Here is a 25,643-nt window from a genome sequence, read left to right on the forward strand (position 1 = left end):
GCCCCTTAGAGCCCCTAAGCTCCGCCCCGAGGGCGGGGAACGCCGCTCTTAAATGGGCAACGACACCGCCCCGGAAGTTGCGGGGCGGGGAGATGCTCGGGTTAAAGCGGCGATGCCGACCCGGCCGGAGCTCTGGCGGCTGGTTTAAAGCGGCTCTGCCGGAGGCCGGTACCCGGGAGTCCTTCAACATGTTAATTCACGTGGCAAATATTTACTGCCCAGCTGTATTCTAGTGGGGACAGAGACGGTGAACAGATGCATGAAGAACGGTAAGAAAGCGGACGGGAAATAGGAGATTTCTATTTAACGGAGAACGTTGCATCCTTTCTCCTTACAGAGAATTCAGGTCAGTGCCCGCGATGGGCCAGGGTGTGTACTGGGCAGCGGAGATACGATGGATAATAAACAGGACACACGAAGAGACCTCATGCGCCTTCCGAGCTGACAGGAGAGACAGAAAGTAAGTGACATCAGTTAGTAAGATTCAGTACCACCTATTAGTATCCGTGGTTAGAGTTGGGCACTAGGGTTAGGCCCTGCTAAATGACAAAGAGAAAGCTAGAAGGGGGACAGGGACAGAGTGAGGACTGGTGGTCTTACACAGACCCGTAGGGAAGGAGGAAGGTCTGTCTCCTTGGAGTGAAGGGCCTGAAGGAGGTGAAGGCGGGCCCCTGCTGGGCCCGGCCTGCTCGCTTGAGCGAGGTGCCTGGGGGCGGGGGCAGAGGGAAGGGCCGTGGGGGACCGAGACGACAAGTCAGAGAGGACAGGGCCGAGCTGAAGGGGCTTCGGGGCCCTGGGCAAAGCTCCGAGGGCTTCAGTGGAGGACCTGCTGGCTGAAAGCAGAAGGGCCCTTCCTAGGGTTTGGCGCTGCCCCTTTGAACCCGCACCACCCCAAGCCCTCTCCATCGTCTGGGGAGACACAGCTGGGGGCTGCGGTGCCACAGGAGCTGGGGTTGCCCAAAGGCCTTCACTCGTCCGTGTGGCATCTCAGCTGGGGTGGCTCTTAGCAGCAGCAGCTGAGTTCTCTTGGGCGTCTGGAGTAGGGCAGTTGAAGTGGCTGGAGCCCCTCAAAGAGTGAGAACTGAAGCTTCTAAGGCCTGTAAGGGCAACGCCCAGAAGTCATACGCTGTCACTTCTGTTGCGGGTTACTGATTAAAGCGAGTCAGAAGGCCAGACCCCTTTCAAAAGGGACGGAAACAAGATTCCACCTCTATTTTTTTTTTCTTTTAATAGTATTAGAGAAGTTTTCTTTCTCTACTTTTTAAAAATAGCTTTATTGAGATGTGATTCCCCCATTTAAAGTGTACACTTCAACGATTTTTGCGTATTTACAAAGTCGTGCAGCCATCACTACAATCTTAATTATAGACATTTTCATCACTTTCTCGTGGCAGGAGCAGCACGGATGTACAGGGGTGAGAGGAACTGCCCGTGCTCATCTCTGAAATATAGCTCCATAAAAAAGCAATGACTCGGCCATAAAAAAGAATGAAATCACGCCATTTGCAGCAACATGGATGCAACTAGAGATTCTCATACTACGTGAAGTAAGTCAGACAGAGACAAATACCATATGATATCACTTATATGTGGAATCTAAAATATGACACAAACGAACTTATCTACGAAGCAGAAACAGACTCACAGACTTGTGGTTGCCTAGGGGGAGAGGGGAGGGGGAAACTTGGACTGGGAATTTGGGATTAGTAGAGGCAAACTATTATATACAGAACGGATAAACAACAAGGTCCTACTGCAGAGCACAGGGAACTATATTCAACATCCTGTGATAAACCATCATGGAAAAGAATATGAAAAAGAATATATAACTAAGTCACTTTGCTGTACAGCAGAAATTAACACAACACTGTAAATCAACTATACTCCAATTAAAAAAAAAGCAGTGATGACAATGATGCTGACACAGGGGTAGGGGAGTGTGGCTCATGTATAGATGGAACAATAAAGGGCCACAGGGTGAAGGTGGGTGATAAGTACATTAAACTATTCTGTCCATTTTATGTACAGGTTTGAATTTTTTCCATAGTAAAGAGTTAAAAAAACAAAAACAAAAAACCAACTCTCTGGGCCATGTACCCCGTGGAAACCCTTCATGTCTCCCTGGGGTTGGGTTACCCTGTTTGAGAACTGTCTGGTCTTGAGTGCCACGCACCGAGTCTATCAGGGCTGAGAGCTGTATTGTACTTTTCCTGTTTACTGACCAACAATGGAAGCATTTTCTCTCAATGCTTATAAACCAGCTTCACTGTCCTAAATTGTTGCCTAGCACACCCGTTTAGAGGAACAGTCCTCTGCTCCATCCTTTTTTCTACCTCGGTCAAGGGTGGGGTGGGGTGAGAGAAATAGGTTGAGAAATATGGTTATAGGCTGAAGGAAATATGAAGTCTTGGAGGATGCAAGCTAAGGGCCTAAGCCATAGGAGGTTGTTTGTGCTCTAATCATGAAAGATTATTCCTCCTAACAATTCATCCTCTCCCCCGATCCTCTCCCCCAGGCATAGACACCCTCTGCAACATTCTTGTTTTGTGGTGAATTAGCCCTCTGCCTTCCACCAGAGACAGAAGGCTCTCTCCTTGGGACACAGCTGAATTGTTATAATGCACTTGGCTGCAAGAAATAGAGAATACAATTAACTGTAGCTTAAAAAATAAGTAGACTATTTTTCTTACATAAGTAATCTAGAGATTGGTTCAACTCAACAGTCCAATAGGATCCTAAACTGTTACTCTTTCTGTTCTGTCATCCTTAGTATGTTGACTCTGGTTTTTATGCTTCTAGCCTACTGGCCACAAGAGGGCTGCAGTATCATCAGCTCCCCTATATGAGTTTCAGAAATGAAAGGGAAAGGGGAAAAGATCTTCTCTTCCCGAAGCTTTTTTTTTTTTTTGGCTGTGCTGCGAGGCTTGCGGGATCTTAGTTCCCTGACCAGGGATCAAACCCATGCCACGGCAGTGAAAGCACCGAGTCTTAACCACTGGACCGCCAGGGAATTCCCAGCGAAGGCTTGTCTTTAATTCAGGGAAGGAAGTCCCACCACGCCCTGTCTCATTGATGAGAATGGGATTACCTGCCCACACTGGCCACAGGGAGAGAGAATACCATAACTGGTTTAGACCAATTATAATTCACACTTGGGGTTTGGGGAAGGGCCTGCTCCCTCTGAGATTAAGGGCGCACCCTTAACTTCTTGAGCAGATCCAAGTTGTATTAGCAGGAAGCAGGGGGTGTTGTTAGGAAGAATGGCTGTGGGTAAGGTATCGAAAGTGCCTACTAGAATAACCCACTTTTGGTGGAACAGTCCTGGCCATGGAAAGATTTTCCTCTATTGAACTAACATCCTCACCCTAGATTTCCACTCCTATTTTAGGTCCTGGTTTGCTCTCTCTGGAGTCACAGAAAGGGGTAGATACAGGTTTTATTAGTTCTGAAAATCATTTAATACAATTGGTGGGGGGAGGGGAGGCTTAAGTGAAATAAGGCAGATTTAAAGATTGAAAGCAGAGTGAGATACAGGGTCTTGGAAGAGGCCCATACAAGTCAGGAGCTCTAAAGCTTAAAGCTGATTATCTTCACAGTAAATCCACTTTTGCCCACAAGAAAAAACGTGGCCCCTCTTTCACACCACAGCCCTTTATCTTTAATTAATTAATTAATTAAAAATTTTTTTTTGGCTGTGTTGGGTCTTGGTTGCTGTGCGCGGGCTTTCTCTAGTTGCGGCAAGCGGGAGCTACTCTTCGTTGCGGAGCACGGGCTCTAGGTGTGCGGGCTCAGTAGTTGTGGCACGCAGGCTCAGTAGTTGTGGCGCACGGGCTTAGTTGCTCCGCGTAATGTGGGATCTTCCCTGACCAGGTCTCAAACCCGTGTCCCCTACACTGGCAGGCGGATTCTTAACCACTGTGCCACCAGGGAAGTCCCCACACCACAGCCCTTTAAATAACTGAGGACATTGGTCGCAAGTCTGCAAAACCCTCTCCCCTTGATTTCCAAGCTCCTTACTTTCTCAGCCAGCTTGTCTGAACTGGTCCACACGGGTGGGGCCATTCATGCTGAGGCATTCTGAGCAGAGTGAAGCAGAGAGAATTCGAGTATGAGAGTCAGTCCTCCTGGAGGCTGAAGGGGCCCTGCTTCCACAAGCCTCCACTGAGAAGACCCTTGCTGATTAGTAGAACATTGCAGAAGTGATGGTGTGTGACTTCCATCATAAATGACAGTGCCCTTCTGCCTTGCCCTCTCAGATTGCTCACTGTGGGGGACAGCAGCCACCATGTCACAAAGACACTCAAGAAGCCCTGTGTAGCCACCTGGATGGAGAGGACCTGAGGCCTCCCATCAACAGCCAGCACCCACTTGCCAGTTGTGTAGGTGAGTCATGTTGCACTGGATCCTCCAAGCCCTTTAAGCCTTCATATGACAAAGTCCCCACCAATATGCAACTGTGGCTGAGTCAGAACCACCTATCTCCTGTCCTACAGAAACTGTGAGCAATAATAAATACTTGTTGTTATTTTAAGCCACACACACACACACACACACACACACACACACACAAAGAAAAAAGAAAAAAATTAAAAAAAAAAAAAGAAAAGACCCTTGAGAGAGCGGGAATCAGGAATAACTTGTTTTCCAGACACTGGATCAGGAGAGCACTGACTAGTCAAGAATGCACACAAGTAAGATAAATTAAAAAAAAAAAAAATCAGGAAGCACCACTAAGACAGAGTTTTATTAGCATACTGCAGTCTAGACTTCAGTTCAGAAGCTAAAAAATCCAAAATAACTTTAAGTCTGTAAAATGAGGATGATACCACCTTCCTAAGAGGGTAGTTATGAAACTTACATAAAATAAGTTAACTGAAAATGTTTTTGGAAGCACACAACACTACATAAAATATAAAAGTTATAGACCAAGGAACAAAGATCCCTGCGCTGACAGTGGGAGATGGGGGCTCCTGGAACAGGGCGGTGGCCTGGGCCTGGTTGTACACTCTTGGATGGCTCCCTTTACCCAGCTAAATCTTTCCTGAGCCAGAATCTTATGTCTGAAAGTTCACCCTTTCTCTCCATGCAAGTATTCCTGGCACGTGTAAGAGCTTAAACTAATTCACAGTGAAGTATTAACCACATAGACTAATTGAAGGACACCTTAAAAGAATGGGGGAGGGCTGGGGTAGAGGTGTGCAGAGAAGGGAGATGCAAGATAAACTGGAGACAAGTCACTCCCTTCTCCAGAGCACAAAGCCAGGCTTCTCCCTTCTTCCGGAGATTCAGGACAATAGACCTAAGCATTCATGTTCCATGAATCCCTACTTCATGTATCATTTTGTTCAGAATTATCTGGAACAGAGCCCTGCTGATCTGGTGGCGGACGCACGTTCTTCATTCTGCTAGGAAAAAAAAATTTCAGGAAACCCTGGATGGCTCCAGGCAAGTTCCTGCCATTGAGTAACAGAGAGGCGGAAGTGAAAACATTCTCCCATTGGGTTTGCCCGACAGTGAAACCACGAGGGACTGAGAGACTTAAGAAGAGGGGAGGAGCCACGGCTCAGCGCCCAGATGTTAAGTGCACGTGAGTCACCTGGGGATCTTGTTGCAAGGTTAAGTCTGGGGTGGGGCCTCAGAGTCCTTCATGGCCCTTACATGACTGACCCGCACCTGTGACTGTTGTGTGATTCCAGGACCCGCCAAGCTATCAGGAGACCACATAGTAGAAAGACCAGTGGTGACTACCCTGCCATGAATTCACTTGACAAGCATCCATCTTTCCTGGCATTAGTTTTCTCGTCTATAAAATGAGGTAATTTGGGACTTCCCTAGTGGTCCAGTGGTAAAGAATCCGCCTTCCAATGCAGGGGACGCGGGCTTGATTCCCTGGTCAGGGAACTAGGATCCCACATGCCACGGGGCAACTAAGCCTGTGCGCCACAACTACTGAGCCCGTGCACCTCAACTAGAGAGCCCACGTGCCACAACTAGAGAGAGAAAAACTGCCACACCACAACTAGAGAGAAGCCTGTGCCGCAATGAAAGTCCCGCATGCCTTAACAAAGATCCCGCGTGCCGCAACTAAGACCCAACACGGCCAAAAATAAATAATAAATACATCTTTTAAAAAAAAATAAAATGAGTTAATTAGAACAGATGCTTCCTGAGATCTCTTCCAGATCTTAAAACCTGTGATTCTACACCTATTTCAATACATAAGAGAATTTCATTTAATTTTACATAAACCAAATACACAAAAAAATTTGAATTTAGTTTTGTTAAAAGTAAACCAAACCTCAAATTTCCTTTAAAGAGAGAATCATCACATTTTAAATGCCTATTTTCCAAAAATTGATTTAGAAATATGAGGTCAAAGTTATGACAATGATTTTTCAAACATATAAGTTGGTACTGTTCTCTTAAAAATAATTTCTCTCAAAGAATATTGACAACTTTGGCTGTAGAGTCAGACACCTCCTAGACACACTAGCTACTTAACTTCCAAGGAATAAAGTGAGTTTTAACTCCTCGTCTGTAAAATGGAGACACAGTCGTGAGGGTCAAATGCAGTGGTGGGCAGTTGCAGTTCAGGGGCTTTGTACCTCATTTCTCGTGCTGATAATGCCTGAGAAAGCAGTGGGAGGTGAAGCTGTGAGTTTAGGCGGAAACTACTTCACAGGCTTCTGGATCTTCGCAGTGGTAGCAAATCTTTATCCTCAGAAGGTGGATCTGGTTCCTGGCAACAGCCAGAAGTCAATCAGAACACAGTCGGGTGAATGTGTTGCAAGACCAGGAGTCTGAAGGCCAAGGGGTTAAGTGCAGTCCGTGAAAACGGCAGAGTAGGGACCTTGGAAGATCCAGAAAAGCAAGCAAAAGTCCAAAAAACATGGTCAGAATTAACTTTTTCAAACTCTGGATATTAAGCAAAAGCTTGCAACAATCCAGAGGTGTTTATTCAAGGAAAATAGCTAAATGTTGGTAAGAGCAATGAGTTTTGCAGCATTTTAATGGGCCTGGGTCTCAGCTTGCTCTCCCCAGTTCCTCTGCAGCCTTGAAACCAGCAGCCAAAGGGCCACTTGAGGGGGCAGAACAGTCAGGACTCCTTCAAAGCCCATTCCCAGAGAACTGTTACTTTCTTTGACCTAACTCAGAGCTCAAAATGAAAAGCTGGGGAGTCAGATGTGCAGAGGGGCTCTGGAAAGCTGACACATTTCTGGGAATCTCGAAGGCCACTCGTGTGCACGGGGCTATGTGCATGCCCGGCTCTAAGAATACATTTGTGTTTGAGCCCAATTATAATCCCTTAGTCTGTTGCAAAAAAACAGACCCCAAGTATATCGATTTTTTTCTGTTAGTCTCTCATAATTGTCTTGTTCATACCACTTTTCAGACTTTGAGAAAGTATTAATGACACCTGTATAAAGCCTTTGGAAAAATGTGACCCTTTTTCTTTTCACACGCACGTTTCATTGGCTTATGTAACATATAATTAATTAAATGATATAATGAAGATAAGTAAATTTGCATATGTAGGTTAGCAAATAAACACAGCTGGTTTTAGTAAGCTTACAACGTGCTTGGTGGAACTAGCAGAACTCTGGCATAATTAAGAGCGGTCAGTGGTGGCAAGCAGGGGACAAGAGCAGAAAGCAGAGTGCAGGATACTGGTAGGTTATTTGGATGGCGCTTAAGAAAGCTTCAGTCACAGATAGAATGTTAGTAGGAATTAGAGTAAAGCTTTTGCAAGTATGCTCCAAATTCAGAAGTCTTAAAGGTGCAGATTGATACATTTGTTTTATAAAAGTATTAAAAATATCGTCATACCCATCAGTCCCAAATAAAAATAGGCAAAAGACAAAGAACACCATGTGAAACAGGTTTTGCAACACGTATGACTGTCAAATGACTAATTTAATTTCCAACATCTCATGTAAATAAAACGTTAAACAACCTGATGTAAAAGTGAGCAAAGGATATCGAGATGGAATTTAGAGAACAAGAAATACAAGAGATCAATAAAGATATGAAAATCTATCCAACCTCTTTATGAATAAAATGTATGTCAAAATAAGATATTTCTTTCATGAGATGAGCAAATAAATGAAGTTTGATATCAGTCCTAATCAGAATGTGGGGAAACAGACATTCTTATGTTTGGTGGAAGCATAAAGTGATATAATCTTCTCTGAGAGCAACTATTCACATTTAAAAATGCAGGTGCCCAATGCTTAGCAATCCTCCTGCTAGAAACTGACCCTATGTGTAGACTTGCAATGATTAGTGAAAACATTTGCACGAGGATGCTCACTGCCGCGTTGTTTCTAGAGTATACAAACTGGAGACGAATGTCCATCAAGAAATTCCATTACAGCATATCCATCCGTATGACGGAGGTCAACGCTGTGAGTCAAAAGAAGGAGGTAGATCTGAGTGTGTTGGTGTGCAGATACTTCCAACATGAAAAACCAAGCTACAGAATATATTGTACAATCCCTTTGGCCTTAACAAAACGTATACGTACGCGCAAACGCTTGTGCAACATCTTCCCCTAGAAGACACGAAATTTAAGGTTGCCATTTGCTTGAGGGGTACTATTCTTAGGGGCGGGGCATGGGAAAGAGGCTTCACAACTCCTGAGTCTTCCTTATACTGTTTGAAGTTTTAGTATCATGTACGTTAGAGGCATGGCATTTCCTTTTGCCTTAATTTATTTCTAGATACAAAATTAAACATCATTTTCTCCAAGAAATTTTCTTACAGATGACAGATGGCATGCCTAACTGCACTTGGGGAAGGTATGAGGCAAGTGGGCTTCAGACACATGAAGAGAGGTCCTTTACTTTGACTGACAAGGTCTTAGGGTGGGAATACCAGAGTAGAGAGGCTGGGGCTGGGAGAAGAGGAATCCAGCAGTGGCCACAGTGAAGGAGGAGCTTCTCATCAGACATTCTTTAATCTTCTAAATCCCTTTTAGTTCCTGACTGACCCACCCACCCCCAAACACAGCCACTGTGTGAGTAATTCTAGAAATAAATTTTGCATTTAGCATTCTCCTAGTCTCTTATAATCACCCACTAATGAAAAAAAAGAAGCACTGTTTGAAAAGCCCAACAACAAAAACTCCCATAAAATAATCTTCAAAACTCCTATACTTAAATTACTAAAGCACATCTTTATTTTGCAGTTGAACAATTTAAAGTCACAGCTAGAGTTTTTTCACGTTTGAACCTGAACAACTAGTTCTCAGTCAAAATGAATTATGGCCAACAAAGTATGTATGATAATAGCATTTCATAACATAAACTGCTCTTAGGGTTAAAACAGTTTTAATGCAAATCAACATTTTTATCCTGTTTGCTGTTAGTATTCATAGTTTTTTTTTTACATGAAACTCATTGCAGGAATTCTAATTTTTCACTGAAATTAAGACAAATCCACAAGGCCTTTCAAGCACACAGTAAGCTGCAGTGACAAATGCATAGTGATGATTTCAAATTATCCAGTATTGACCAAATTCAAGCTTAAACATTTTAAGTGAACCCTAAGCTTCTTTGTCTCCTAACTATGGGAAACCATATGGAAAGAGCTATTTTTGTGAAACAGGGAAAGAGAATTTAAAAAATTAAGAGGCTAATTCTATTTAGTTCAGTACAATCAAACGTGAAATGGCAGCAAATATGTAAAATCATAATTTAATTAGGAAATAAACGAGACTTTTAACTAAATGACTTTTTGCCCTTCATATTTACATATAGCACCTGTTACAAGAAAAAAAATTCCCAAATTAAAACAGCCTCTACATAGAAATATTTTTAAAACTACTACTTAAAAATATCATTGATGAGTATATAGTAAACTATCTGTCCTAAAATTAAGCCTACACTGTAGAAAATAAAGACTAGCTTTTCTTATTTGAAAAGATTGCCATATGGATTGTAACTGCAACTTCCTGACGCTACAGGAACACCGGGCTGGACAGCTTTTATTTGCCTAAGCAGAAATATGCTAATGACAGAAAATGAAAACAGCTTAATGTAAACTTTTAGTCTCTTAAATCCTGCCCCTCAACATGTATTCGAAGTGTCAGGACTTTGCCCCCTTCAACTTACTGGTGATGAAGCACTGACTTAAATGACGCCTAATACAACTCAAAACCAAACAGATGGGTTTCCAGGTGTTCAAGTAATGTACAAAAATGCGAAGCAGAATGGTTATAGTGAACCAAACTTGGCTGAAGCTAGCTGAGAGAACTCAGAGTCCGGCAAGACTATCAACTGGGTAGCCTTTATTGTACTAAATAAATTACAAAAAAGTGGCAAAGCTAAAATCACACAAGTTACCTTTTAAATATCAAATGATCAAGAGATCATAAAGCATTTAAACTTGGGTCCAATCCAATGAGTTCTACATGCTAATCCATTGTATTTTTCCATATTTACAAAACTCCTGGGATAAATTTTACCTTTAAATGTATAAATTAAGTCAGTAGTAAGCATGAAATAAAGTGCTGTTTGAAATTCAAGAAATCAATTTCAGCATTGAAATCTGACCTACTCTACAGAACACAAGAAAGCATGAATAATCTTGTCAACTAACTGAAGGGTGGGAAAAGATAAGTGCCAGAGACTCCCAGAATTGGGTTGAAATTTTCCTGCTCAGGAAGGCAAAAAACTGGACCACTACAATTCAGGAGTAGAAACGAAAAAGCTTCTTTCAATAAAAGGTAAAACGGGTTCAAGTGTGACTACAGTGGGTTCAGTGAAACCACAAATCAGCACCTCTTTCAGTCCAAGATTGTAAGTAGGGCTGAGTCTCCTTGATGGCTTCACGGTGGTAACTTCACGTAGCAATGTGACATTTTAGTTAAGATTATCAGAAGTAGTATTTGCTAAATTTTGGAAACTCTCAGGGTTGAGGGGGCCTGATTTTAATCCTTCAACAACTGTAACAAAAGTCAATGAAGGAAAAGATTACCTTACTTCACAAAGACTCTACCGTAAAGGGAGATTAATAATTTTTTTTTTAAGTTGGAGGGATGGAAGTAGTAGTCAACATAACAAAGGCCCCACTGAGCCAAGCTTAGTGAGTGATGAATAATAAATACTACCTTTCAAAGAAACTGTTGAACAAATTATGCTGGTTTATAATGTAGGGCTTTTTCTGTCTTCTGTTCCGCTAAATTAATAAACCCCTAACCATGTAAGACACCACCGTTACACGTCAGAGTTGGGCTCAGTGGTCTTACCTGTCCAAGATACTGAGAACAGAAAGCAAGCTCTTTATTTGCCAGGGCCTCTGCACGTATTTACTCTGGTGACACTTAGGCACGGTTTTCTGGCTTCACCGAAGTCACATGCTCAGAGTGCTGTCCTCATTTGTGGCTGGCACAGTGACAAAGCCTGAGAACTTTCCTTCACGGTAAACGCATGGAGCAGAACGCTTACCCTCAAACACATGTACCCCGACACACTCCAGAAGTCTAGAATTCAATTATTTTACACTTAAAAACAGTATGCACACATTTTTTTGAAAATTTCTAGAGTTAACACAAAGCAAAGTGAAAAAGAAGGTATTTGAAATATACTTCAATAATGATTGCTCTTATTTATAAAGAAAATTACATTTTTCTTCTAAAATTGCATTTTGTATAACGAAGTGGAAAACACTCTTCCTTTCCTTTTCAATCCCTTGCTAACTTTTTTTTAAACAAAGAGTATCCTTAGAATCAAGTCTTAATTCTAATAACATCTGAAAGATACATTCATTTCTTTACAGCATGAAAGACATACAAATATCATTTTTTCCTTTTTAAACAATGAAGCAAAAGAAGTTAACAGTTTCAATCTTTTGTCCATAGAAAAATATTTTCTATATCATTTATGCAACAACAGGTAGGAAAATTCTACAGTGTTTAACTGAAACTTCTACGAGCATTTACAAGGCTTTCAAACATTTTCACTCCTGTACTGAACATTTGAAAAGGTTTCAGGAAGTTAAACATTAGAACCTCCTCCTAAAATTGTAGCCTTTAACTTGCAATACTGCTAATACCTTTCACTTTGTAAATTAAAAAAAAAAATTGGTTTACTTATTTATGCGCTGAGCCCTACCTAGTCAATGTTGATGGATGGTACCCCAGTGGATTCTACCTCTGGCTGCCCATTTAGCTTGGATTACTACAATAAAGATAACGATGACTAGGAAGCTTTAGAAATCAACAGTAAACGGCAGTAGAAAAACATACAAATAAGTAGCAGCAAATTTAGCTATGGAAACAGAAATAACTATTTGGTGTCTACCCACAACAATTTCACCCAGATTATAAAAATAAAATGTCTCATTTCTCACTGAACTAGGGCTTGTTTTTGATAACATTGAAAGGCTCATTGTAGGAACCGCTGCTGAGAATAAGTGAAGTCTGTGTGTAATAAAGCATTGTGTTGAAGATAGTTGCAGATTTTGTAAAGTAAGTTAAACCCAAAAAGTACAATTTAGGGATTAATTTCATGGTCTCTCTATAAAATTGCTGAAATTATCTATTCGCAGTTAGCCCTCAAATAAGTTTTTGTTATTATACAAATTCCTTTGGAGCTATACAATTTTCTAAAAACTTTATAAAACAGTTGCTACAAGCTGTGTTGTGATCACAGAGACCCCAACAAATCTTTGCCAACAGATCAGTAATTCTGATATTTGATGAAGTTAATCCAGTGGGTTTTAAAAACAGGTATTTTACTTAGAGGAAACACCAGAAAAAAAAAATGGTTGCAGAAATTGTGGTTGGCTAGCTGAAGCAAACGTGGGAAGAAGTAAGCTGTGTTAACATAGTTACTTTGTTGATAGGGCAGCTTACGTACAAGAAAGCTGTGGCATAATTTCTCTCTCTCCTCTTATTATTAGAAGACGTTGGTTTCAACAAATATCTACCTTAATGTAGGTGACAAATGCAAATTCACCTAAACTACAAAATAATTACTACAAAATAAAAGAGGTGTAAACATACCCCGCATTATTGTGGCATAAATAATTTTTATGAATTCAAACCTACTTTGGCAATCTTACCCTCAGAATACCTTTAAATATTCAAAACACGGGTATTAAATAGAACATTGTTAAAAATTCTTGTTTCCTTCTCCCTTTCCGATAAGATTATAAAACAAGTAATGCTTTAATTCTACTGCACTTTCACATTATGAACATAGATTATTTAATTATAAGTGGACATACATTCTAAATCTTAGTTCTATGTTTTAAGTGCTTTTAAAACTTAGACCTCTAATTTGCATTTCCCACTGCATGTATATCAGCCTAAACAAGCAGAGTGGGGCCCTAATTAGGATTGCTTTTTAAAGCCTACTTGTTCTCTAAATTAAATGCCATCTTCTAAGGTCATCAAGTTATTAAGTAAACACACTGCCTGAGTATAACTCTTGAACTGAAATAGACTAAACTTCACTAGAATTTATGATATTCACATACGTTGCCTATAAGAATAGAAGGTGAGACTGGATCAAATCTTTCAAGTTTCTTTCAGCGCTCAGGTTGTAGTACTTGTGGTGCAGACGGGAGGCCTTCGTTCCAATACCTGATCAGACCTGGTCAGACCTGCCAACAGATAATGAACAACTCTACAGGTACCACAGTCCTTTGCCCCTGTTTGTTAGTATTAGCCTTTGTGAGGCAACACGTGCGTCATCGCACAAAAGCATCTCTCTGTGTATATATCAGCACTTGAAACCTTCAAGTCACTGTCTTAATGGCGTAACACAGCTTACACACTTGAAGTCAGTTTTTAATCTGTAAATTTTCTCTCTACTCTTAGCCAACATGGTCAACGCCCCCCGCTTGTGCTGGGCAGGCCGCACAAAGGAAAGGGTTGCCTATGCTCATTACTCTGCCTCGGTTTTGGATGTGTGCACTGGTTTAACAAATACTACCAGGTATTCCTCTTGTGAATGCGGTCTGTTCCAAAATATTCCCCAACCTATGTACACAGTGCTGACACAAACCAGACGTTCAGTATAAGACCGAAAATGAACCTGGTAAAACCATCCTAAATCAGAGAGGAAAGGTTTTTACAAACATTTCCTAGCATTTACAAAAGCCCCTTGATTCACCAATACCTATTTCCAGTTGTGAGAATAACAGTCAGCACTGATTTCTTGAGTGTGTGTGTGTCTTGCAGGGGGGTGGGGGGGAAACTGGCCGCTGGAGGGGGAGGGTAGTTTAGATAAAGAAATCTGGCATTTTGTTACACACTATTCCATTGATATGAGTGGAATCTAGAACTACTTGGTGTATGAAAGCTGGGATTATTCCTAGAACCCTATTTAGATTGACAAACAGATTAAAAACATTCTCAGGCAGGGACTTCCCTGGCCGTCCAGTGGTTAGGACCCGGTGCTTCCACTGAAAGGCAGAAGTGCTCACTGCCAACAAATTATTAGAGTTACTCTCAGAAGTGTAAACAGAGCCCTAAATCAAAGAACATGCCAACCATGACATTTGTCTGTTTATGTCTATATAACTTTATCTTTTTATCTATGGTTGTCATATTCGGTCCATATAGTTAGGATAGGTTTTCTTTTTAATTCAGGTGAAAAACTACTGCCAAAACAGTTATTAATTCTTAGATCCCTGACATTTTATTCTTTCACTTTCCAACTTACCATGGTGTTGTACAGCAGCCTGAATCACATCTATCTGCTGGCAAAGAGCGGAATGTTCAAAAAAGACTACAGAGTTATTTACTATCTTATACTGTCTTGACTGTGAAATTCAGAAATAGATACAAGAATTTCTCTTTGACATAAAGGTCATGCTTACTTTTCTCTTTTAAAAAAAGGTAAAATATTTTAATACAGTAATGTATTTGGTATCTTGGCTATTAATGTTTAGGACTTAACTTCCTAAAATTTACTATTATGGATTTTGAATATTTGAAATAACATCATTTAGATTATACTGAAGATTTAAAAATGTACATTCTCCCGCTCATACTAAATGACATTCCAAAATATCTACCATTCAACTGTAAATTTTATCAAGACTATACAGAAATATTCAGAAACCACTAGTAAGTGAATCTATTTTAACCATAATCCATAGAAAGTAATTGTGTAATATAACATTTCAATAGCTGAGAAAATTTCCACTTATATTAAAATTGGGCAATTTCAAAGTTCTATCTCTCTGAGGACTTATAAATTAAAAAACCTGAAGAGGAGAATATACACATCCTTAAAGGGAATCAGGTCCTCCATCAGGCTGGACAATCAAAACTCTCCATATTAACATGCTTATAACTTAATAAGTATATATAAACTGGAGCAACTTAATTGTACACAAAAATGACAAGAAAGCCCTCATTTCAGCTACTGAGGGATTACAATTAGAAACACTCAATGACGTTTCATCCCTCGTTTGTGGTCTGCCAACCAACAGACCAGTGTGAACAAAGCTTGGTAAGAAATGAAATGAATGCTGATCATTTACTTAGGGATAGAAACAAGTCACAATTAGCTGCTCTAACTTTAGTTTAGAGTTTCCATATGTTTAACTTTAACGTGTATAGTAGATGCTATTTCTAAAGTCAGGGATAAAATAAATAAGAAATTTGAAGAATAAAGCATCTTTTAACTTCAGCTGCTAAACTGTAACCCCTGTCCCTCAGGAAAGGAATGTGCAGGTTTTGAATAATTCCATAGCAGCAGAGCGTTCACTCAGTAGAACACAAATTATCTTGGCTTCTTGTGGCAAAATACAGGAATTGAGCAAGAAACAGAATTTCATTACTCTTCTTTGACTGCATAACTCTCAATACGAGAAGCTATTTTTAAAAATGTGAACTGATTCAAAATGCATAAAACTGTAAATGTACAATATACATACATACCTCCTAGTGGGGTCAAAGGAGGAGTGCCTTTTCATTAGACATACAAAGACGTCTCAAGGCACTTAAGGGGTTAAGACACAATGCATGCATTCCTTTACATCAAGTATGTGAAATCACATGATTTGGAATAAGCCAACCTTATGATAAATATAAGTTACATTATTAAATTCAAGAAAATCTGTAGGGCTTCCCTGGTGGCGCAGTGGTTGAGAGTCCGCCTGCCGACGCAGGGGACACGGGTTCGTGCCCCGGTCCGGGAGGATCCCACATGCCGCGGAGCGGCTGGGCCCGTGAGCCACGGCCGCTGAGCCTGCGCGTCCGGAGCCTGTGCTCCGCAACGGGAGAGGCCACAGCAGTGAGAGGCCCGCGTACCGCAAAAAAAAAAAAAAAGAAAAAGAAAAGAAAAATTGTAGATTCTTATTTATACTTTCTATAAGATGCTGGTAAATTGACAATGTGCAGCATTTCCTGGGAGAAGCAAATTCCACCTTTCTTCTTCCAAACGGCAGGTCTCTATGGGGGGAAGTGTAGGGAAAGGTGTGCTGCATCCACAGGCAGTGTATTGGCTAATATTGAGAATGATATTGCTAACATTTAAAAAGTGACATCTGGTAACCAGTATAGTAAGAACATGAATCACTGGGAAACACCAGAGCTGACTCCTGATGTTGACTTCTTTTCGCTTTCAAGATACAAGTGTACAACAGAGACGATGAGAATTCTGAGCCTCGTGTGTGGCAATTCTACCAGAAGGGGACTGCATGGCACCACCACAAGATTTCGTAAATTACCCTGAACATACTCAGTTATTCACTATTTGTTTGGAGCAAAGCATGAAAGAGTCTTCAAACACATGAATGACAGATTTTGAGAGAGTGACTCTTTTTTGAAACATAAAGTGCAACAGTGCTGAAGTTTTCAGTTTTTGTTAGTTCTTCATTTTTTTTTTTTTTTTTGTCTGTTTAGATGCCATTTCCTGCAAGCAGTATTATGGCACAGTGAATATAATGGAAAGCAGTTTTCCAACACATATCCCAGACCTTTGCTTTCTTATTTATTTGATGATGTCGTTAAAGGTTTAACAAATCCTTCTTCATAAACTTTCAAAATAGCTTCACATACAAATCTGTATTGACTCTGAAAAATAAAATATAAAAAAATAGAATGGATCAGAAAAACTAGAAAACAAACAAAGACAGACAAACATCTCACTTGGCTTGCTTATACAAGAAATACAAAGTAAGACTGCACAGAGATACCACTTTTCACCAAGAGACTGGCAAACAAAGTTTGACAGCATATTCTGTCGGCAAAACCCACTCATACATTGCTAGTAGGAATGTGTATACCACAATCCCTATGGATGGACAGTTGGCCTCATCTGACAAAATTACATTGATTTACCTATTGACCCAGCAATTCCACTTCTAGGAATCTATCCAGAAGACAAACTAGAAAAAGAAATTAAAATATTTATTCAGAAATGAGGCTATTCACTGCGGAATTACTTATAATGACAAAAAAGTAGAAACAATTCAAATCATCATCAGTAAGGGACTGGGTGAGTAATCTGGTACATCCTCAAAGTGCGGTACTATGAAATGGGGGGGAAAGGAAAAGAAGTCTACAGACTGCTACAGACTGATTCCAGGATATTTTGTTAAGTAAAAAAAGCAAGGCAGAGAAAAGTGCATACAGTATATTATCTTTATAAGAGAAAGGGGGGGAATACAAATATGTACTATCTCAAAATGTATGTTAAGAAAAAAGCAAGGGAAGGATAAATCATAAAAAAAATGGTTTCCTATACGGAAAGGAGTGAACAGGGTGAAGGGGAGAGATAGAGAATATACTTCTTTTACAGATTTTACTTTGGAACCATGTAAAGATACTCCATAATTAGAACATTAATTTTAAAAGCCTCTATAAATTGAAAATATAAAACATATCAATGTATGTATCTAGTTGATGGCATAACCACATACAGAGGAGCTATTTCAAAGGACTTTGAAACGGTAATTTAACTGTGTATCTCTGTAGAATATATATCCCAAAGCAAAAAGAACTGTGGAAAGAAGTGAAAATTCTTTTTGGTAACGATACTGTTGGTAGTGTTAGTTTTGTTATTCTGAGACAGCTGTTGGGTAATCTGGAATAAAACAAACGAGGACTTGGGATATGCTAAGTCTTTCATTTCTGGTATTGTAGAGAACCAGCATTCTTGTTAAAGAAGAAAAGGGACAAAGATATAAGCAGAAAATGGTAAGTGAAAACACTGTGGTCTGAGTCTGTATTGGAAGCCGTGAAACAGAGCAGGGCCCTATGGTCTATGCCCCCCATGTCCTCAGCCTGCCTTTTGTCTGTGGAAAAATTTTAGCCAAAGAGTAACTTTAATCAGAGAAATGAGAAAATGCAGAAACAATGGAAAACAGCCAAAGGCGACTGGATAATAATATAGTCATTAAGCAGAGTCAAGGACCTTTAGTTCCCCCTCAAGGGCTGTAGATAATATTCTAAGCCGTATCCTGTGAGCTGTCTTATAGACACTGAAACCCCCGCCAGGTGGAAGAAGTGAACTACACGATGACCAGGCTGTAGCCGTGACATAAGCTGCCACAATTCCGAGAACTGGCCCCAAGGAAATGGGAACGAACCAACCCTGGAGAGGCCAATGAACCAACTCATTATATTGAAAACTTATAAATAAAGGGAAAGCATCAAGTGTTAATCTTGTCTTTCCTATACAGACCGTACCACTGGTTAACCAAAGAGCAGATGAGAAGTTTCTCTTTACAGAAGTAGTCCAACTAATAAATAACAAAGGAATGATAGACTATCATCATTTTGCAAGCCCAATGAATTAATGATGCAGACATTGATCACCCAAGGCTGCTAACATCACAAAAAGGAAGACACAGACATCATGTACCCTCTGAAGGAAGCTGCTGCAACCTACAGATCCATTTACCAGTTCTGGAAAAGACAGAGAACACCATCTTGGGAACACAATCAGCAAAATCCAGACTATGGGAGAACAAGTAGCACAAACAACCTGTGTTGTTCATCAAATAAACTGCAAGAAGAAAGAAGAGAGACACAGGAGGAAGACACAGATTGAAAGAGGTTTAGGAGACACACAGACCAATCAAAATGTGTGGGCCATATTCGAATCCTGACGTCACACAAACTGTGAAAACAGAAACAAAAACTCATTACGTATGATATGATCCAGCAATCTGACTTGTGGATATATATCGGAAAAGGTTGAAAGCACTGTCTAAAAGAGATATTTATACATCCATGTTCACAGCAACATTATTCAACAATAACCTAAATGTGGGAATAAACCAAATGTCCATCAACAGATGAAAGGATAAGAAAAATGTGGTATATACACACAAGGAAGTATTTTTTTCAGCCTTAAAAAGGAAGGAAATTCTGACACATGCTACAACATGGGTGACTCTTGAGGACATTATGCTCAGTGAAATAAGCCAGTCACAAAAGATAAAAACTGTGTGATTCCACTTATAGGAGGTATCTGGAGCAGTCAAATTCACAGCAACAGAAAATAGAATGGTGGGGGCTGGGGGAGAGAAAAATGGATTTAATGGCTATAGAGATTAAAAAGTTCTACAGATTGGTTATACAACAGTGTGAATATACTTAATACTACCGAACTGTACACTTAAAACTGGTTGAGATGGTAAATTTTACGTTTTGTATTTTACTACAATTAAAAGTAAAAAATCTATTATGTGTGGATATAGATATAGAAACCTCAAGAAAATACTAGCAAATCAAGTCAAGCAGCATATAAAAAGAATCAAACACCATGTCTAAGTAAGATTTATCTCAGGAATGCAAGGTTAGTTTAACACCCCAAAATCAATCAATCTAATACATTATGTTAGTAGAATAAAAGACACAAACTACATTATCATCTCAGATACAGAAAAAGCACCTGACAAAACTGAACACCCTTTCATCATGAGAACACTCAACAAACTAGAAAGGGAGGGAACTTTCTGAACTTGATAAAAGGCATTAATGAAAAATCCATGCTAACAGTAAGCTAACATGCTTACAGTACTTAGTGGTGAAAAACAGAAAACTGTCCCTTAAGACCAGGAACAAGACAAGGATGTGTGGTTTCACCACTTCTATTTAACACTGTACTGGAGATTCTGGCCAGGGCCAGAAAAGATGAAAAGAAAACCAAGGCATCTATACTGGAAAGGAAGAAGTAAACTATCTCTATTTGCAAATGACATGATCTGTATATAGAGGATCCTAAGGAATTATCAGAGTTAATAAATGACTTTAGCAAGGTTGCAGGATACATGATCAATATGCAAAATCAGTTTTCTTTCTATATCCAAGCAATGAATAGTCCTAAAATGTAATCAAGAAAACAAGTACACTTACAATAGGACCAAAAAGACTAAAAAAACTTTAAGAATACATTCAACAAAAGAATGATAAGACTGTGCAATACAAAACACTGTTGAAGGAAATTAATGAAGACATAAATAAATGGAAAGACATTTTGTGTTCATGCTTTTGAAGACGGAATATCATTAAGATGGCAACACTCCCCAAAATGATCTATAGATTTAATGCAATCCCTGTCTTGCTTTTTTTGCAGAGAGGACAAACTGATTCTAAAATTCTTATGGAAATGCAAGGGACCCAGAGTAGCCAAAACAGTCTTGAAAAAGAAGAACAGGGTTGCAAGATACAGATTTCCTGACTTCAAATTTTGTTACCAATTTATAGTAATCAAGACAGTGTGGTATGAACATAAGAACAGACATATAAATCAATGGAATACAACTGAAAGTCCAGAAATAAACCTTTACATTTGCAGTCAAGGGACCCAGAGACAATTCATGGGGAAAGAACAGTCTTTTCAACAAATGGGGCTGAGACAACTGGAAATACACATGCAGAAGAATGAAGGTAGACCCCTACCTCACACCACATGCAGATATGAACTCAAAACGGCTCTGACATTTAAATGTGACAGCTAAACTATAAAACTCTTGGAAGAAAAAACAGGAATAAATCTTTGTGACCTTAAGTTATGCAATGATTTCTTAGCTATGACACCAAAAGTGTATGTGATTAAAAACCAAACAAAACTGGATGTAATCAAAATTAAAAACTTTTGTGCTTCAAATGACTTAATCAAGAAAGTGAAAGAATAGCATAAACAAAAACATTTGCAAACCATAGAACTATGAGACGAGACTTGTTTTTAGAAAATATAAAGAACTCTTACAATTCAACAATAAAACAAAAAAAAACAAATTGAAAAACAGGCAAAAGATTTGGACAGTCCTCGAAAGAAGGTATACAAATAAATGGCCACATGAAAAGATACTTGATATCATTAGTTATTATGGAAATGCAAATCAAAACCACAAGACACCACTTTATATTCATTAGGAAGGCTAAAATAAAAGATAATGACAAGTGATGACAATGATGTGGAGAAAATGGAACCCTCACACACTGCCAGGGGACTGCAAAATGGTGCAGCTGCTGAGGAAAGCAGTCTGACGGTTCCTCAAAAGGTTAAACAGAGTTACCATATGACCCAGCAATTCCACTCCTGGGTATATACCCAAGAGAAATGAAAACATTTATAAACAAAAACATATACACAAATGCTTGTGGCATCATTATTCATAATAGTCAAGAAGTGGAAACAATGTAAATTTCCATCAACAGATGAATGTGTATCTATTCAATGAATAAGGAATGAAGTACTGAGATATGCTACAGAATGTATATACCTTTTAATATTATGCTAATTAAAAGAAGCCAATTATTTATGAAAGATCAAATTATATGATTCCATTCACATGAAAAGTCAGAATAGGCAAACCTACAGAGACAGAAAGTAGATTAATGGTTGCCTACGGCTAGGTTGGGGGAAGCCTGGGGAAGGTAACAGGGAAAAATGGGTACAGGATGTCTTCTTTGGGGTGATGAAAATATGCTAAAATTAGATAGCAATTATGGTTGCCAAACTCTGTGATATAAAAAAACCCAGTGAAATGTACACTTGTTAAAAAGGGTGAATTTTATGGCATGTGAATTATATAAAGCTGTTCTAAAGTTTAAAAAGACATGATTTATATGAGACAACCGGAAATCTGAATACTGGCTATTGCTAATATTAGGGAATTACTGTTAATTATACTTTGGTGTGATAACGGTGTTGTGGTTTTGTTTAGAAGAAAAAAACACTCCTTATCTTTTAGAGAGACACACTAAAATACGTATGGACAAAACAATGTGACGTGTAGGGTTTGCTTCAAATGTGCAGACAACAGGTGGCAGTATGAAGGAAACACCACAGCCAGTGCTGGGGCTGAGTATGCAACACAGTGTTGATTACATTATACTGTCTGCTTGTGTGTGTTTGAAATTTTCCATAATTAAAAGCTAAAAAAATGACAGGCACTTACCACATAGGTCAGTTCACTTCAGTAACCTTAATGCCACCAACAGTGCTAACATTTCACAATGGCTTAATATAAAAAATAATCTTAGCGTTAACTCTAAAATTCCATGATTCCTCTTTTGATTCTTGGACCATAATTCAGAGTCGGTATAGAATATAGTAAGTTAGTAGCTTAATGTTGATGATTTTTGTTGTTGCAATTTAAGCTCCTATGTAAAAAAGAAAGGCAATTTCCCCACAGCTGTTTCACGGAAAACAGGTCTATCAAGATTCTCCAGTCTAGGGACACTATCGTTCTCAGCACTCCATTTGACTAAGTAACCCAGGGCACGTTCCTCCTCTGCACCTGTTTAGGCAGTTCAGAACTAGCATGATAGGCTGGTGTTAGCAAACGTTTTCTGTAAAAGACCAGATAGCAAATACTTTCGTGTTTGCAATCACATGGTGCCTGCTGCAACTTCTCAACTCTGCTACTGTAACGTGAAAGCAGCCATAGACAACATGTAAACAAATGACTGGCTGTTTCCAATAAAACTTTATTTATAAACACAAGTGGCGAGTTTGGCTCATTGGCAGTATTTGCTGGTCCTTGTGCTAAGGTTATTAGCTCCTGGCAGAGAATTAAAAAGAGAAAAGTATGGTTTGAAATATATACTGATAACAAAAACCATCACGTTGAGAATGCACACTCATACATGAGGCATATAGTACTTACAGGAGTTTGGATCATCATGGCTCGTTGGTCTCTCATTGTTCTCACAATATCTAGTGGATAAACTGGCTGATTGCATTCAATGAGACACATGGCTGTTTCCATGGTAATAAGAACCCCAGTTCTTCCAATCCCAGCACTAAAAAAGACAAATATGGGGCAAGGTCTGATACAATTCTGTTACACTTCTTGTGCCTTTTGTACTGAATCATATTACAGTAGAAGAACAATTTTGATTTTAATGTTTTATATTAATAAAAGTAGCAAGCCAACTGGAAACTATTTTGGAAACCAAAAAAAAAAAGAGTCACTTAATACAGATTAAATGGTCTGTAGCCACCCCTCCCCCACTGTTAGTTGCAAATATACAATTTTAAAAGTTACACTTCAGTTTGTAAAATCTGAACAAGGTACAGAAGCTTACTGGAGAAAACAGCTTTAAAATACAAAATAAGAGGATTACAATAATAAATCATTAACAAATGTACAGAAGACAACCATTTTACACACGCAAAAATCAATTTTTAAAACCAAATTTAATTTTCATTAAACTTCACCATTGACACAGTTAAGAACAACTCTGTGAGGTACTCTGTGAATGTGGATAAAGTAGCTCTTGGGAACTAAGGATATGAAATAGCCAAACGTGTCCACCATTCCTGCCATTTTGCCTCTCCAATATTTGGTCTGCAGTCTGTTTTGATGATTTGAAAGTTTGCTCTTAAAAAGTGCTGGAAAGTTTAAGGATAAAGAGATACCTTAATACATCCTCTGAATAAACCACTTAGATAAGGAGAAAATAACTTCTGGCTCCTAATCTCTGCAAGGCTGTAGCATTGTATCTGGTCCCTTGAGGGCAGAAGGGTTCAGTGTGAAAGGAAGGAGGGTGTGAGCCGCCATTCACCGGGGCTCTTGGAAGTAGTCCCCCCTGAGAGGGTTGGGCAGCGCCACTCCAAGGAGGCGAGATGCTCACCAAACGTCCGAGGAGGGGCCAGAAGCAGGAAATCCAAACCTCAGGATGCAACCTAGCTCCTGCAATGCTGTATTTCATCAAATCTATGAAACCATTAACTTCAGGACATAACTATGAAGAAGACAAACTGCCAAGAATCAGCACAGTATTATTCTTACTTCTTATGATAAAATTTCTGTCAGTCATCTGTTAAAACATACCCTTTGCCTTCTACCTTCAGAGCCTAGCTTCGAGATCTATCAGAGTGACAACCGTAACTGAAGGACGTATTCCCTTTTAAAAATGACACATCTAGTCAGTTACTCAAATCATAATAGACAGAAAATAAAATACCTGCAATGAACAACAATAGGTTCTTCCTTGCCGGCCCTCTTATTTCGTACATGGCAAACAAAATCCAGAAAGTCGCTTGAATCGTCAGGGACCCCATGGTCAGGCCAGGCTATATACTGGATCTGAGTGAGCTGACGACTCTCATTTTTCTATGTATAATGAAAAATTATGCACCTGAGTTAGAAATAATCCTTAAAATATAAACAAATATTCATGTCACTTTAATTTTAGGAGAAAAGCAATGGACTTCCCTGGTGGCGCAGTGGTTAAGAATCCGCCTGCCAATGCAGGGGACACGGGCTCGAGCCCTGGTCTGGGAAGATCCCACATGCCGCGGAGCGACTAAGCGTGTGCGCCACAACTACTGAGCCTGCGCTCTAGAGCCCGTGAGCCACAACTACTGAAGCCCGTGCGCCTAGAGCCCATGCTCCGCAGCAAGAGAAGCCACTGCAATGAGAAGCCCGTGCACCGCAACGAAGTGTAGCCCCTCCTTGTTGCACCTAGAGAAAGCCCGCGCTCAGCAACGAAGACCCAACGCAGCCAAAAATAAATAAATTTTTAAAAAAACAAAAGAAAAGCAAAAGAAAGCACTCTCATTCCCCCCTGCCAAAAAAGTAATGTATAAACTCAATAAAACCCAAAAGTTCAAGGAAAAGGAAAGAAACCATTTTACAGAAACAGCTGTACACATTTAAGTATCAGTCACTTGGATTATTACTCTTCTTACAACTCAATTTCTGTATTTGTAGAGTATTTTTCGGATGATAATCAAGTAAACAGGCAAAAACAGATTAAGATCCCAGAGAAATGTTTAAAAGAAAACTAAAGAATTGTTAGGTGAGCAAAAAGTAAGGTAAAAAAAAAATCTTTTTTTTAATGAACAAAGTTGGGCTAACACTTATTGATAAGTGCAAGTGAAGTTATGGAAATCAGGAAAAATAAAATCTCAAAATAAATGTAGGTTAAACACTGGAGAGCATAAAAACACAAAATCAATCGGGACTTAATTCTTTTTGGGGAGCCAAAAGTTGGTATAATGAAGAAAGTAAGGTACTGAATTTATACACCTTGGCTCAAATGTCAACTTTGCCAGTAAGGATGCTAATTCAGAGCCTTACCTTCTCCAAATGAAAAATGAAATGACCTCTACACCTCAGAGGGATAGTCTTATGTTGAAAGGATCCAGTGAGAGGACCTGCAAAGCACCCAGTCACAGCTGTTTGGAATCATATGCTCAATACTTGGTAGCTAT

General features: G+C 39.6%; 2 protein-coding genes across 8 annotated transcripts in view; one reads left to right on the plus strand and one right to left on the minus strand.

Moving 5' to 3' along the window:
- Positions 1-111: 111 nt before the first annotated feature.
- Positions 112-24,887, plus strand: FANCB (FA complementation group B). Of its 3 annotated transcripts, XM_070046030.1 has the most exons (6): positions 112-460; positions 1,395-1,547; positions 4,257-4,383; positions 5,515-5,587; positions 5,697-5,815; positions 24,623-24,887. In XM_070046030.1, the coding sequence occupies exons 2-5, from the start codon at positions 1,518-1,520 to the stop codon at positions 5,812-5,814; spliced, it is 348 nt and encodes a 115-aa protein (XP_069902131.1). In that variant the 5' UTR covers positions 112-460; positions 1,395-1,517; the 3' UTR covers position 5,815; positions 24,623-24,887. The 3 variants fall into 3 exon arrangements, 1 of the variants encoding a protein (XP_069902131.1); XR_011377595.1 differs by lacking the exon at positions 24,623-24,887 and having other exon boundaries at positions 5,350-5,587; positions 5,697-8,027; XR_011377596.1 differs by lacking the exons at positions 4,257-4,383; positions 24,623-24,887 and having other exon boundaries at positions 5,350-5,587; positions 5,697-8,027.
- Positions 9,156-25,643, minus strand: part of PTPN4 (protein tyrosine phosphatase non-receptor type 4) — a 190,182-nt gene continuing 173,694 nt past the window's right edge. For 4 of the 5 annotated variants that reach the window (XM_030849640.2, XM_030849639.2, XM_060302609.1 and 1 more), the window contains 3 exons: positions 24,392-24,540; positions 23,089-23,224; positions 9,156-17,035 (listed from right to left, as the gene is read on the minus strand). In XM_030849640.2, the coding sequence (XP_030705500.1) occupies positions 16,949-17,035; positions 23,089-23,224; positions 24,392-24,540 (372 nt within the window). In that variant the 3' untranslated portion in view covers positions 9,156-16,948. Of the gene's footprint in view, positions 17,036-17,302; positions 17,350-23,088; positions 23,225-24,391; positions 24,541-25,643 lie in introns of all 5 variants that reach the window. The other variant, XM_060302610.1, reaches the window with a different exon arrangement.

Source organism: Globicephala melas, chromosome 7 (assembly GCF_963455315.2).
Source record: "Globicephala melas chromosome 7, mGloMel1.2, whole genome shotgun sequence".
Lineage (NCBI taxonomy): Eukaryota > Metazoa > Chordata > Mammalia > Artiodactyla > Delphinidae > Globicephala > Globicephala melas.